At 41.6% G+C, this 14,165-nt stretch overlaps 1 protein-coding gene across 1 annotated transcript; it reads left to right on the forward strand.

Annotated features, from left to right (window-relative positions):
• The first annotated feature begins 1,579 nt into the window (after positions 1-1,579).
• On the forward strand, positions 1,580-12,246 carry TECTB (tectorin beta). The gene is made up of 10 exons (XM_013941730.2): positions 1,580-1,655; positions 3,481-3,671; positions 4,126-4,268; positions 4,350-4,422; positions 7,242-7,345; positions 7,423-7,506; positions 8,312-8,474; positions 10,592-10,661; positions 11,643-11,675; positions 12,194-12,246. Exons 1-10 carry the CDS (start codon positions 1,580-1,582, stop codon positions 12,244-12,246), a joined length of 990 nt encoding a protein of 329 aa, XP_013797184.1.
• The last annotated feature ends 1,919 nt before the right edge of the window (positions 12,247-14,165 follow it).

A 14,165-nucleotide genomic window follows, 5' to 3' on the forward strand; every position in this document is an offset into this window, starting at 1 on the left:
AAATTATTCCGGTCTACTTACTTGCATGGCACAAAAGGGTGAGACTGTCAATAAAACATTCAAGATATATCTAATTCCCGTAAATTTTCACTGTGAACTGAGCACATAATTCCCTCAGGTACATTTAAGAGAGAGATCCTATGAGAATTCAATTGAATTTGCTTGTAAAACAAAAGAATCTGTTTATAATTAAGCTGAATTCTGGAAGGCACCTGTTGTTCTGCCTCGCAAAAATGTTACGCTTTCCAAATTAACTTGTAAAACAAAAGAATTTGTGCCAGTTATATACCTTCAGCATATTTCTATTCAGTTATTTTCAAGGCCACCAACAAACACCATAGAAAGGGTTTTAAAAAAATCAAATGGCAGCAAAACAGTCTCATCTAGAGCAGAGGAACTGTTTTTCTACAGCTCTTTTTTTTCCTCCCACACTGGACAATACTGGTGGGTTGAGATTTAACCAGAGATGGGCTCCTTTTACAAGATTGCTTATATAAAGTGAAGATAAAACCAGCTGGGTTCATTTGAAAGGAGGACATCTTGGGAAGAGCCAATACGCAGCTACTGGAATAAGACTGGAATGAAAATCTGAAATACTTAGCCCGTTCCTGTCCTGTAGGTATTATACTTAACTTCTCGTAGAATGCATAGGATTATAATAAGAAGGAACTGTCACTGAAATTTACTCTATGAGTTTTTATATATATGTATGTGTGTGTGTGTGTGTGTGTGTGTATACATACATACATATATATATTATATATATTTTAATCAAGACTGAGTAAAAATGTTGAAATGGATTCTTTTTGTTGGAAATACTCGATCGAGAAGATTTTTTTTCTTTACCTGGGCACAGGTCTAGCTAAATTTTATATATATAATTTTACCTCTGAATGTCTTCTCAATGATGTGTACCTGGGGGCAAACACTGAAGAGTGAATGAGAACTCCAGCCCCAATCCCGCAAGCTGTTCCTTGTTGGAACATGTTTCTACCCATGGGAAACAGCTTGCAGGTTTGAGGCCTGCAGTTGAAATGTAAATTACTGTTACATATGCTTACTCTGAAAACTCAAAGTTTAGCAGTAGAGATTACATCATTTACCAGAACTGATCTACACAAAATTAAGATTATATTCATCAGGATAGCCAAAGAACAGTTTCAGCATTAAATTAATAAGCAAAGTATGTTACTTACATGATATTTTGTGTAATCATTCCTATTGTCTTTTTTCAGCTTCCATTGTTTCCGTTTCATTTAGATATACTAACCTTAAAGTTTAGACTCTTTACAAGAACAAAAAAATCCTAGAATAACTCAAAGCTACCACTCAACTGAAATAGTAAAATTGTCACAATAGTGACATAGAAATAATAGTGGTCTTTTGTAAATGTATGTCCTGTAGATGGAATTCATTTGGATGAAAGAGTATCAGTAATGTTATTTGTTTCTCTCTGCAAGAATAACATGTTAAGCAGTAGCTACAGTTCCAGGTTTGCAGTGAATGGATTTTTTTTTTCTTTCCAATTTTGAAGACAAATTCAGCTTTTATTCCCTGTGTCTTCAGATTGTTGCAAGAAATGGTGACTCTTACTATTTATCTGCTGGTCATCTTGGCTCAAGCTCTTGCAGGGCCTTGCAATCCAAATAAAGCAGGTAAAATAACTTAAGTTTAGTCTCCTATGATCTTCTCTTATAATTAAGCTGCCAAAGGGTTTCTGTCTTTTTAAGAGTGGAAAGATTTTTCTTCATAGAGATAAACTGTGGGTTCTGGAGAGCTAATCCTTGCATATCTTATATTGATCTGACTGTTTTCAGCTAGCACAGAAAGGCAAGCACCACTAAGGTCCTAGCCATACAGAGAATAAGGCATATGCTTAACTTTGCGTGATAATCACAGTGCAGTTATGCCTGGATCCTGCTTGTGCTTAAGATGGAAAAGAAAATAGCAGTAATTAGAAATTATCCACAATAGCAAAGGCTAGGTGTTGCAGATCTCTGCTGCCCAAGCTGGGCTTTAGACCCACTGACTGCAATCAGATGACTAGTGTCGAATGAACGTGCTGCACTGAACTCCTGAACCACGCTGCTATATCACAAAAACATCATGGGAGTTAAGACCCTAACCGCACACAGATGTCTGACTAGGAATCCAGATGATCTGGTGCCAGACAGACCTGTAATTTAGAATACAATAAAATTAAGAAACATGCTCTCGAAATGAGTTGAAATACTTTTCAATATGGAGTGTGTGTTTTGTATGTGCATGGCATGTGTGTATAAAATAGGCTGGTGAACGTTACTGACAGGAATTTCAGGATGCATCCTAAGTATTTGGCTCTCTAGTCATTCATGCTAGTATCTCCACTTGCACAAGCCGTTTCCCTGAACTCAGCAGAGTTGTAAAGTCACCAGTAGTGCAGATCTGACCATCACCACAAGCAGAATCAGCCTGTGTGGTGAAGGTTTGTTGATCAGAAAGGAGTGAATCGTTAAGGCCCCCTATTTGTCTTAGGTCCCTAAGTATTCCCTAACCTTCAGCAGACACGAAAAGACTGCAAAATCAGGCTTTTATCATAAAAATGAGAGTGTTGGGGTTATTTAAATAAATAATTAAATGATTTTGGGCAGGGTATCTTTCTTGTGACTGTAGTAATTGGTACTTTTTGAGTAATCTTTCTCAATTTTCAGTTCACTAATAATTAGTCTGTATTTTGCCCTTTAAATTCATATCAGACAATAAAATTTGCACTAACTGGTTCTCTTTGAGAAAGGTCCAAATTCCTCTGGCATCACAAAGTAAGCAGCCTGTAAGTTATGGTGTTCAGTATTCATGGTGATATTAACAACAGCTGTGTTTGGAAACACATTGTATTGCTATTAACTATCACACTATTAACAAGGCTCAACTTTTCATTTCATTTTTTATCTTAACTTTTAATTTGAAAATTGTAACAATTCTGCTTGTGTTGGCATTGGAATACTAGTGCAAGCAAGGGAAGGCAAGAATATATATATTGTGGCCCAGATCTAACACTGCTACAAATAGATGCAGACCTACTGAACAAACAACTACAACAATAATATTTTTAGAGTCAGTGGTGTTACACCAACAGAAACTAGCTCTGCAACATAATCTAATATGTCATATTTCAGTGCAGCAATATTTCACTTCAGGTTTCTCAGCAGTTTCTTTGCTCTTCGAACAGCTATTCTAAAAAGATTAAAAATTTGCATGAAGTCCTGGTAAACAAAAAGGCAAGGGCAAAACTCGTTCAGAGACAGAATTTAACAACCCAAAGGTCAGTTCTGTGTAGCACACTACAGTCCTGATTCCCCAGTTGCTCGCATTAGGGGACCTTCCAGCACGTACTCCTGCTCACAGAAGTTTAATTCCATTAGGAAGTAGGTGTGTAGACCAGCCTCTTTGAAAGAAAAATGCCACATGAATATCTCTGTAGGTGTATTATTTTCCTTTCAGATGTAATTCTGGTATATTGCTACCCTAAAAGCATCATCACAAAAATTCCGGAGTGTCCTTATGGATGGGAGGTTAATCAGTTGGCACTTGGAGGCATTTGCTATAATGGCATCCATGATTCAGGATATTACCAATTCACAATTCCAGACCTGTCTCCTAAAAACAAGTCATACTGTGGGACACAGTCAGAGGTAAGATTATCAAGGTCAACATTTCAGAAAGGTTGTAGCAACACAACAGTTTGGCTGGACTCACAAATCAGATGAACTGACCTGAAAGAGTCCCATTTGCTTCAGCAAACTTGGAATAATAAGCACTGCTGAAAAGTAGAGGCAAACACCAGTATCATGGCTCATTTATATTTGGGGGAAAGGAGGAATCAAATAGTCCTGCTTTGCACCTACAGGCAAAATACTCCCCTGGCTTAGTGATATTAGGTTTGAATGTTGGTCCTCCATTTGCACATACCTGTATTACACAGAACATACATGTATAACAGGCAGCACGGGGTATAAAGAGCTACGAAACCATGTTTTCTTGGGGATGGTGTTTTGTCACCACATTGAGTCTTCATGTTTCAAAGTACTGAGTTGTTTCTGATGCCTCAAATACTCACTGTATACATTTCTGTCTCACCATCTACAGTTTAAGAACCCCGTCTATCACTTCTATAACTCCATTGTGTCCAATGACTCCTCAGTAATTGTGAAGAGCCAGCCTGTGAATTACTCATTCACCTGCACATACAATGCAAACTACTTGGTGAACCAGGCTGCCTTCGACCAAAGGTAAGTCCTGTTCTCGGAGCGAGCCTCATCTCGTTTTCAACACCACGTTTCACTCGTACAGAAATTTTCTTATGTTCCTAGGGTGGCCACTGTCCATGTCAAGAATGGGAGCTCTGGTTCATTTGAAAGTCAGTTATCCCTCAACTTCTACTCTGTAAGTGCCCTTTGTCATTCAGTTTTTCCCCTTCATCTTCTGTTGACTTCCTAGCCATCAGGGAAACATAGAAGATGGAAAAAAGGGCTGCTGCTTCCGAGTTTTCTATGTCACGGAGCACATTACTAGCCTGTAGCAGATAATTATGGTGAGATTCATTGGGGTCCTTGTTTCTACCGATTAACAGAGATGTACTTAAACCAAACAGAGCAGACATGCCAGTTGTTCTTTTAATCCTTCCAAATGAGGCAGATTGCTGAGCAGTACATTTCTAACATGCTGACAGGTTTTGTGAGAAAAAGCAAAACCTTGTTTGTAGTTCCACTCAAAGAGCAGCACGCATCTTCAGGCACCACTGCTATGACATAGTCTCAATAAATATAGAAAAGCTCCATGCATTTCTCTTGCAGTTCACTTCCTTGTCCTCTCAGCTGACAGATATTTAATGCTCCCCAGAGATCTTTAGGTCATGCTGGAATTTTGTTTCCAACATTCATCCCTGATCTTTTAAAACATCGACTTCCTTCCCACAGCTTCTTTGTGCTGTTGGAGCAGCCAGCACCTGATTCTTAAGTCTTTTTCCCAAAGCACAGTCAAAAGTGCCAAAGCAGCCTCTCTGTTTTACCTCAACTAGAAAAAAGCACGACTAGTAACATACCACTTTAAATTTATAGGCCAGGTGTAGGGAGTATTTGGCACAGGGTGGACAGATGGAAATCTCCCCCACATACATCCCCCCTTGGATTTAGGGCATCAGCTCATCATTGAATGCTTTGGCAGCCTTTGGTGCTTCCATGCACTCATTATTTCTGATATATGGCACACAGGTTGTATATAGTAAAGAAAGGTCCCAGTAGGTACCACACTGCTGCTGTCAACTCATAACTGAATGACTGCAAAAACAAATGATGAACATTGAACAATGGATCTCTGGTACTCTTTTTTGGCCAAATGACTGCTTTTTTCCAGTGGCCCTGGGGCTCCCAAGGGTCAAGGGGAAAGGGGCTAAACTTTATATAACACACTCGCCAACTAAGCATAAGCTTGTTATGCATAACAAGCTCAAAATGCTAACAGGCCACTCCTTTATTTCATCCATGTTTTCATTGGTGAGAAAATGTCAGTTTTGACTGAGCTTTTTTTTTCCCTGACAAAATGGAAACAAAGGAGTTCTTTTTGCCTTGCCATTCACCTCTGCTGCTGCCTGATAGAGCCTCATGGCAGCCACAGTGCCAGGTGCTTGGTATGCCCAGTTCTTCATCCCGAACCAGCACCCAAGCTGCATGGCACCCCAGTGACCACTTCAGTCTTGCCTGTCCTTTAGTCTGTGACACACCAGTAACAGCAAAGCACTGTGATGCAGCATCAGGAATGGAGACTGAATGGAAATCAGACCTTCAACTCTGAAACTTGTTAGAAAGAAAAGAAAGATACCACTGTAAAACAACGTAGACTGATGGAGTTTGGCAAAAGAAGCAATATACCAGATTCAGCTCATTTTAGCAAAAGGATTGATAAGAGTCTTGCGACAGTACTTCTGTAATGATTCCTGTGCCAGCATCTCAAATTGCAGGTTGAGTTATGCCCTGTTTTCTTTAAATGTGATAGCCATCTCGGGATAAAATAATCAAGTGCTTCCCAGGCCTTTCAGGATGGCCAGCAAACAATGCTGCCTAAGGAAGGCTTCCCCACAGCACAGGGCAGTACGAACGCTCTGCTTTCCCTCTGGGTTTCTGATGAACATTACTAGCTCTGTAAGAGAGAGAGGCCAGAGAGCAGCAACCGCCCCGTTCAGCAGGTGCGAGTGTGCTGTCTGAAGCTGTGGAGCTCACCTCAGCAGCTTCCTTTGGGAGAAATCTTTGCTTAAATCAGAATTCCTCAGTGCACTAATAACCACAGATCAGTAACCTAAACGCAGCCTTGAGCCTTAACTTCAGTGCATCCAATTGGAGGCTGCAATGGGAATAGTGTAGCATCTCATAGCCACCTCTCCATGTAGGAGGATATAATAAAAACAGTCCTTAGGTAACTGAGCAAACACAGCAGGGAAAGATAGTCTAAGAGCTCTGGAGAGATCTGGGACTATGCTTACCCAAATCCTGCTGCGTAGATTTAACCGAGCAGACAAGCACTATGACTAAGTACATTACACTTTATATAGTTCTGGTGCTATTTTTGTTCAGATCTGATGCAATAAAAAGGAGCATGATTTAAGGTAGGCACTTTTATCAGAGTATTTGTAACTAAACCTTCTCAGCTAAACAACACACATTGCACAACCTTGAGGGGACTGGCTCTTTTCTCTCAATGAAGACTATGGCTGGCATAGCCACATTCTGCTCAGCTCTCACCACGCAGGCCATCACCACCAGTCTAAATCACAGAGGGCGGAGAAGGGTTATTTCCACTTCTCTTCACTCCTTTTGACCCTCACACAGCTATCTCCCCACTCCATTCCCACTTCATACAGTCATCTCCAGTCTCTCCCTCCTGTCTGCTTCCCCTATCACCTCTGGTGTACTGGAGGCAGCAGCAAGCTCACTTTCTTCTCACGTACTGTGATATAACATGCCCCACAGCCCACACAGCACTGGCTTCTGTCATTTATTACCATTATAAGCCAAGCATTAACAAAAATATTTTCAAAAACCACATTGGGCTTGCAATAGTCCTACTACCAAGCCCAGATTTTGGAGCCTGCAGGTAATAAGGACTCAGACTTTTGGACTACACCTTTCCAAAGCTATCTGAAATTGCCACATGCCTTTGCTTTGCATGTTGCTAGTAATGTACAATGCCTTTCTCTTTCCCTTTCAAAGAATGCCAAGTTTTCAAGTATAAAAGAAGCCCCTTTCGTCGTTGAAACATCAGAAATTGGTTCTGACATATTTGCTGGAGTGGAAGCTAAGGGCTTAAGTGACAGGTAGGCAAGTGAAGGAGTAATAATTAATAAGTAGGCAATCAGGACATTACTTGCTGATCTGGGGTTTGTCTCCTCAGGTTCAAAGTCGTTCTCAACAACTGTTGGGCAACTCCCTCCTCGGAGTATTTCTACCAGATCCAGTGGCCTCTGATCATCAAGGGGTAGGTCCTGGTGGGAGCCAGGGGAGCAGTTCCAGCACGGCCCAGCCCCAGGGCACCCATGATGATACTGTGCAGCGGGGTTATCCCAAGGCTCCTCAGCCAACACAGGCCTGACTGTGTGTTTCCACCCCAGGTTGGAGGGATTGGGCCACCCCAGCCACCCGAGAGGAGGGCAGAAAGGCAGAACATGGATGAGAGAGCAAAACCACTGGTGTTCATGCCAACAGGGGAGGGGGCAAGTGTGGTAACTGGTGCTCTGGGGAGCACCCCACTTCCCAGCAGTAGCGTTGGCCCCACTGTCTCTGCCTTCTTCTTCTGCCCTGACAGCAGTAACACAGGCTTTTCAGACTGCTGGAACAGGCCAATTTGTTCAGCTTAGCTGTCTGCTACCCTGGGTTACTGCCTACTTTGCCTCAATGTACAGCAGGCCCTGTGTTATGGTATTAGCATCTGCAGTCACAAAAAGAGAGGAAGAAAGCAAGAGTGAATTTTGGAGGTGACACTTTGAATTCTGGTATTTTGGTTTAAAAGTAGGTAACTCCCTGCAAATTAACCATAGGCTTTGAGAGTGCCTGAAAGGCTCTGCTGACCCTTCAATGCTTGTAAAACCAGCCAGAGGCCAACAACGGGTTGTGATCTTGCAGTCGCAGTCACCTTCCAGAACCCCTGACTGTTTCCCCAGCAGTCAAGAACAGAAACTGGCCCACAGCAGGGTCCTGCAAATGCCTCCATCAGACTGCAACCTCAGGAGACTATTCACTGAAGCCATGTAGGCTCTTACACTGCTTCTCCATACACAACGCAGGTGTGCCACAGACAACTCTATCCTCGTGCATGAGAACGGGAAAACAAGCCGGGCTACGTTCCAGTTTAATGCTTTCCGTTTCCGTAACATCCCCAAGCTGTCCAAGGTCTGGCTGCACTGTGAGACCCACGTCTGTGACAGTGAGAAGTTCTCCTGCCCTGTGGTAAGGCCTTCCTCCAAGAGAAACAGCAGGTGCTAAATTTAGATAGAGGATGTTGAGAACCTGCCTCAGGTTCGCTGTAGGTGTAGCCAGGGCTCTAACCAAGCGCAAGAGGTTTCACTAGAGGGAGCCAGCACAAAGCATTAATCCGAGCGGCCACTCCTGCACCCTGACCCCTGTCACGCCATGGGTACTATATGCAACATTGAGTGATTTGTTTAAACACATTGAGAAATACCATAGCCATTTAAAAATCCTGCTTTTGTCAATATTCCCGACTAGACTCCTATTTACCAAACAGGTTACACTTAAAAAACTGAAAAAAGGAGGAAGTAGAGCTGTTACCCTTTTACCACATGTTTCAGTGGTAAGGGCACCCTGGGGGCAGTGGTTGCAGAATCTGGTTCAAGGCACTCCTCTACTTGAAGGAAACCTACCCAGCCTTCATTCCCAGGAAAAGGCCTCTCCCCTATACAACAGCTCTGCAACAAATTACTGCTCTTGGAGCTGTCCTATTCTGCATAAAATACATAGTTTGCACTGGAACAGGAACCAAGATCAAGGAACAGGTTACTATGACCTCAGGTGGGAATGAGAGGGGAAGTGCTATACAAATGTGTTATTTAACATGGGGAAGTGTGCACTGACTGCACCAACTGATGTGGGGGTAAGGGTTACCAAAATGTCTTTCTTTAAAGATTTCTCTTTCCCTCCTTCAGTAAAATCAGAGAGTCACTAATCTTTCCCTTTCTCACCCAATGAATATGTCATTGCTATAAAGTGGATTTAATTTAATGTGAAATGAAAGCTCTAAGTACTCCCTTGCCTACATGCACACACTGTCACTTCAACAATATTTCTTGCTGAAGGACAGGAAGAATTCTCTTGGTCAAACCAACTTTTTTTTCCTAAATGCTTTCTCAAGTCAGGAGCCAAATTAAAGATAGCAGTTTTTTATCCAGACCCAGCACAATGCAGGGGGCACTGATTTGTACAAAAATGGCAAGTCTGATACAACATATTGCTAGAAATTCTAAGTTTCAACTGCAAAAGAAAAAAACGCTGGGCTTAGGTATTGTTTTAAGATTTTTTTCAACTTTTTATTCAGCTACAGGTGACAGTTAAAAGAAACAACAGAAAAGAATTTTCAAGCTACCGAAAAATGTACATGAACCTATTTTAAAGGTTGTTGCTTTTTTCCAAGCCAACACTAGGTTGCAACCTCTGAGACTATGACTCATTACCCGTACTTAAGACCAAGCATGGTTTCCTCTTGGTACTCCATATCTGCCTTTTTCACTGTGCTGCCAGACATCTACATCCTCCTTACAGGCACAGGATGAAATTCTCTCCTTGATCTTTGCTCAATCAGTGTAACATCCCTGAAGCCCACTTCCAACCCAGAAATCCAGATGGTGGTCTGCTGCAATAAAGTCCGAACCAAGCTGGGGATTTATGCTTACAAGCAATGCATTACTCCTGGAACAAGAGTTACCACACGCTGAGTCTGTAAAAATGCCCACAGCTGGGCATCTGGAAAGGTCAGGGAATGGACAAGGACCTTTAATCTATAGAGCACTGCCTCCAATACAGCCCCTGTCAGTTGTGACAGGAGTCATTAGTGCTGGATGTGAGATGATAAATATGGAAGGGATTTGGCGCTTCCTGTTCCTGCCTCGCAGGCAACAATTGTAATTTGCAATAAATAACAACAGAAGTCTTCCTAGAGGTCACGGATTAAGTAGATGGAGCTCAGCTACCCCCCTGCTCCTTGACAGGAGGTTTGAGGCAGCGTGGAAAGGGCAGGCCAGGAGGACCTGTGATTAGTAAGCAGACACCCATCTGGACTTCTGCCATCTCAGAACTGAAAAGAGCACGTGCACTGACAGCCACTGTAAAAGTTGCGGCACATGAAAATCCTCAGAAAACACACAGTAAAAATTCTCCTTCAAAAGTAACCTCCCCTGCATCAAAAGAACTCCAATAATTACAGCACTAAATATCCCTAGAAAACATGCAGCAAAACTGACATAGATTTCATTTCCTAGGTTGGAAACATGAGATTTGGTTTGGGTTTTTTTTTGGTAGAAAATGAATGGTTTTCTCTCTGATCTCTCGAGACATGTGAAAAACGAAAATGGCGCATGGAACAAACAGGAGGTGTTTTAATGGCAGAGCTCGCTGTACGCAGTAAGTGATCAGGTTTCCAGGGTTTTTTCCTCCCTTTCGGAAGCAATGAATCCAGGAGCAGTCAGTGGCTTGGAGTGCAGGAGCAAGCGTGGGGAGCAGAACTGCTCTCCCAAAGCCACTTCCCCCCTCCATGAGACTAGGAAAGGGTCTTGAATAGCAGTTGGTCTCCTCCAGATTCAGGGCTCTGACAGAAGTGAAACACTCATCATTTACAAAGTGAATTAACATGCCTGTTTGGCATTAATGGTAAATGGACAAACCACTTGCACATCAAGTTAGCAATCTAAACTCCGTTTACTTGCATTTGACCTCTGCAACAGTCCGGACAAGCTCTGATAGAGTGCACGTGAGTGGGGGAGAGATCAGGCTTAGAAACAGCACGAAAGCTGCATGGATGATTTCTGCTATTAGTTGGTACTTCAGTGTAACCTTACATCTAGTAGGTTTACTCTTCATGCCTATCCCTCCTGATACACACACACACTGAACCATCATCTGTTTTTCTCCTTATAAAGCAAAACCTTTTTCCTCTTGACTACTGCCTCCTAGAGGCACCAGGAATTTCTCCCCGAGTTGGTTTAATTCTGCAGGTCCAGCAAATCTGCTGAAACAGATCCTTTGAACAAGGCATGCCTGAATCACATTTTCACTAAAGCCATTTATACTGGTTTATCAGTTACATCCACACCAACCTTCAAGTCCCTTCATAATTCCAAATACACATAGTGCAGCATTATTGAAAATGAGTATTTTCCCTTTGCACCAGCAAAACTCAGCTGATTTCAGAAAATAAAAGAATTGAGGATCCTTATATAACTTGCAGGTCACAAAGCAGACAGTAAAGCCAAGAGACAAAAATATCCAGAATTTCAAAATGTGACAAGTGTTATCTATTCTGCTCTTACAAAGTACACTGGTGCACTTTACCCTATTTTAAACATGCCATCCAAGTGTTCTCTCTTTTTCTCTTATTTTATACAGGCAAAGGTTTATCCAGTTTTTACACTCTCTCAGGTAAACAGCAAAATATCACAATGAAAATATCAATCCCAAATTTGATCTTAAGTGACTCTGTCAACATGAAAATCCATAGCTCAAAGAAAAACCTGACAAATTCAGTAAATTGGACAGAAATAGAAACACTGCAAAATCAAATTTTATTTCTCAACATTATACACTTGTTTCCCTCCTCCTGGCACATGGACAATGAAACCACACCAATAACTTTCAATATTGAACATCACTTCTGCTCTTATTTTCACACACTTCCAACCCTAGAGGGGAACATTTCTATGAACAAGGAAAAGAAACAAACATATTTCACTGGGTTAGCACAGATGTCCTAAAAACATTTCTATTTGGAGAGGGTTTGCAAAAGCTCTTTCAAAGCCTATTGGTTAAAACTTGATATGCTGACAGAGCCACATTAGGGAAACTCAGTTACATTGATGGGGATGGGAAGAGAACAAGAACAGAACATGAAAGGTAGCTGACAGTGAAGTACTTGCACTTATTCTATGTTTCTCTTGCAGATATCATCTTCCACCTGCTCTTCATGATTGGATTCTGTGCTGTGTTATTATAAAACACAGCCCAGCTGTGTTTAACTTTTACCAATCTTCTTTGGAACTGGACTTCTTTACTAAAGATGTTTATTTTACAGAGGAAAAAAGAAAACCACAGAAAATCCTTGTGCACCATTTTACCAGATAAATAAAATATTCCATGAGCTTTGTGCCTATAATACTGGGGAATCCAAAGGCAAATTTGCCGTTCCCATGTCCCTGCAGGTATTTTATTCCAGTAAAAATGCAAGGATTATACATTCTGCTGATGCCTACTTTTTAAAGTGTTGCAATGCCAACAGTACTTGTTTCTATAAGGAACACAGGGATATGCAAACTCAGTATTTTCCAAAGCCAAATTTCCCTTCAGGGACCCCTTCGCTGTCAGCCTCCCCATGTGTTACAGAACTCCCTGCTAGGCCTGACGCTGTAAAGCCTTGAACACTTTGGCTTGATTTCTGGAGCCTTTGAAGATAGGCTTACCTTGGGCAATTTGTCCCTTTGAAGCAAATCAGCCTTCTCATGTGCAAAGTGCTTCAGTGGATCAGATCTGCACTACCAGGATCAATCCCTTATACATTTTGTGCATTTTCCCCCTCTTTATTCCATTGAGCTCACCAGGAACATATTATGGAAAATGCAGCATTTTCTCAAGCAAAGAACAGTAGGGTCCACAAAACCTGGCTCTACAAAATAGAAAATTAACATAAGTCACCTGGGACCATATAGAAATGGATTTCACTTTCAGAAGGAACAAAGTGGAAATTTAGTACTTCCATAAGAACAAATCTCCACCATCCAGGCTAAAGAAATAATGTGTCTGGAGGAGGGATATGCTGGTTATACTCAGCCTAGTTTTTAACTCCAGAAAGCATCTCAAAATTTTTTGCAGCTATGTATCAATGCCTCTGACTTAAAACTAATTTTCACAGCTTGAGCCCTGCCTGTCCAGTAATACTGGGTCAGCATACAAAGTCTAGTACTTCCGACTATGCCATGTGCATGGGGAAAGTAATCAGGCATTGAATCCTAGCAAGAACATGTCTTCATCAACCTGTGCTCACAGCCACATCAGTTCTGGAAGCAAAATTTATAAGCAAATCATTCCACCCATCCTCTCCCCATACCACCTATTTTGCTCTGCTGGATAATGACCCAAATTCCTAGCTTTGCTCCTGAAGTTCAAGAGTTTTCTCTTAAGATTCCTGTCTGCTTGCCTCTACCTTTACATCTATTTTTTCATCATAAACTAGTTTGAACACAAATGTGAAAATGTAAAGGTTGATCTATTTCTAAAACCATATTTCCCTAGAAACATCCTCATGCAGCTTTTCATTCATTCTCTTCTTACTCATATTTATATCCACCAAGGTCAGAGGAATCAGAAGGCCTTTTCTCAGTGCTTACTGGAAGGACGACATGCTGTCTCTTATCTGTTCAGTACCTTTATTTCCCACAGAACATGAAAACTAACCTAACATGTCAGGGATGAGAGAAAAGGATGCTTTTCATGTAGCAAAAGTTAAAAGGTCCTCAGAAGTTATTAGCTGACATTCCTTTCCTGCTTCTCAGCAGTGTCAGTATTGATTGGTTGGGTTAAGCAGAATATGACATGTGCTGCAGTAGGCACAACACTGTTCAGAGTAGGATGTCTTGCTGACTGGACAGGCTTAGCATTGGACAGCTGTATGGTATGGATGCACATTAAGCACATCTGACATTGGAAAACAAGCTTGTGAGCTTTACAATATAACCTTGGGGACATAGCTGGTGTCAGATACAATAGGGCCCAGTGTTAGCTCTGTACCTGAGGTAACATCAGCCCTTAAATACCACTAAGAAGAAACCATTGGACACTGAAACCATGATTTCTAAAGAGTGGGAATTGTCAGGACATGAGAGTGATGGCACTTTACTTCCAGTACTTACTAAAATACCA

Source organism: Apteryx mantelli, chromosome 7 (assembly GCF_036417845.1).
Source record: "Apteryx mantelli isolate bAptMan1 chromosome 7, bAptMan1.hap1, whole genome shotgun sequence".
Lineage (NCBI taxonomy): Eukaryota > Metazoa > Chordata > Aves > Apterygiformes > Apterygidae > Apteryx > Apteryx mantelli.

Coding starts and splice junctions, on each gene's coding strand:
- TECTB (XM_013941730.2), top strand. CDS start 1,580: ATGGTGACTCTTACTATTTATCTGCTGGTCATCTTGGCTCAAGCTCTT. Junction 3,672..4,125: donor ACTGTGGGACACAGTCAGAG/GTAAGATTATCA, acceptor CACCATCTACAG/TTTAAGAACCCCGTCTATCA. Junction 10,662..11,642: donor GGCAGAGCTCGCTGTACGCA/GTAAGTGATCAG, acceptor TATTTTATACAG/GCAAAGGTTTATCCAGTTTT.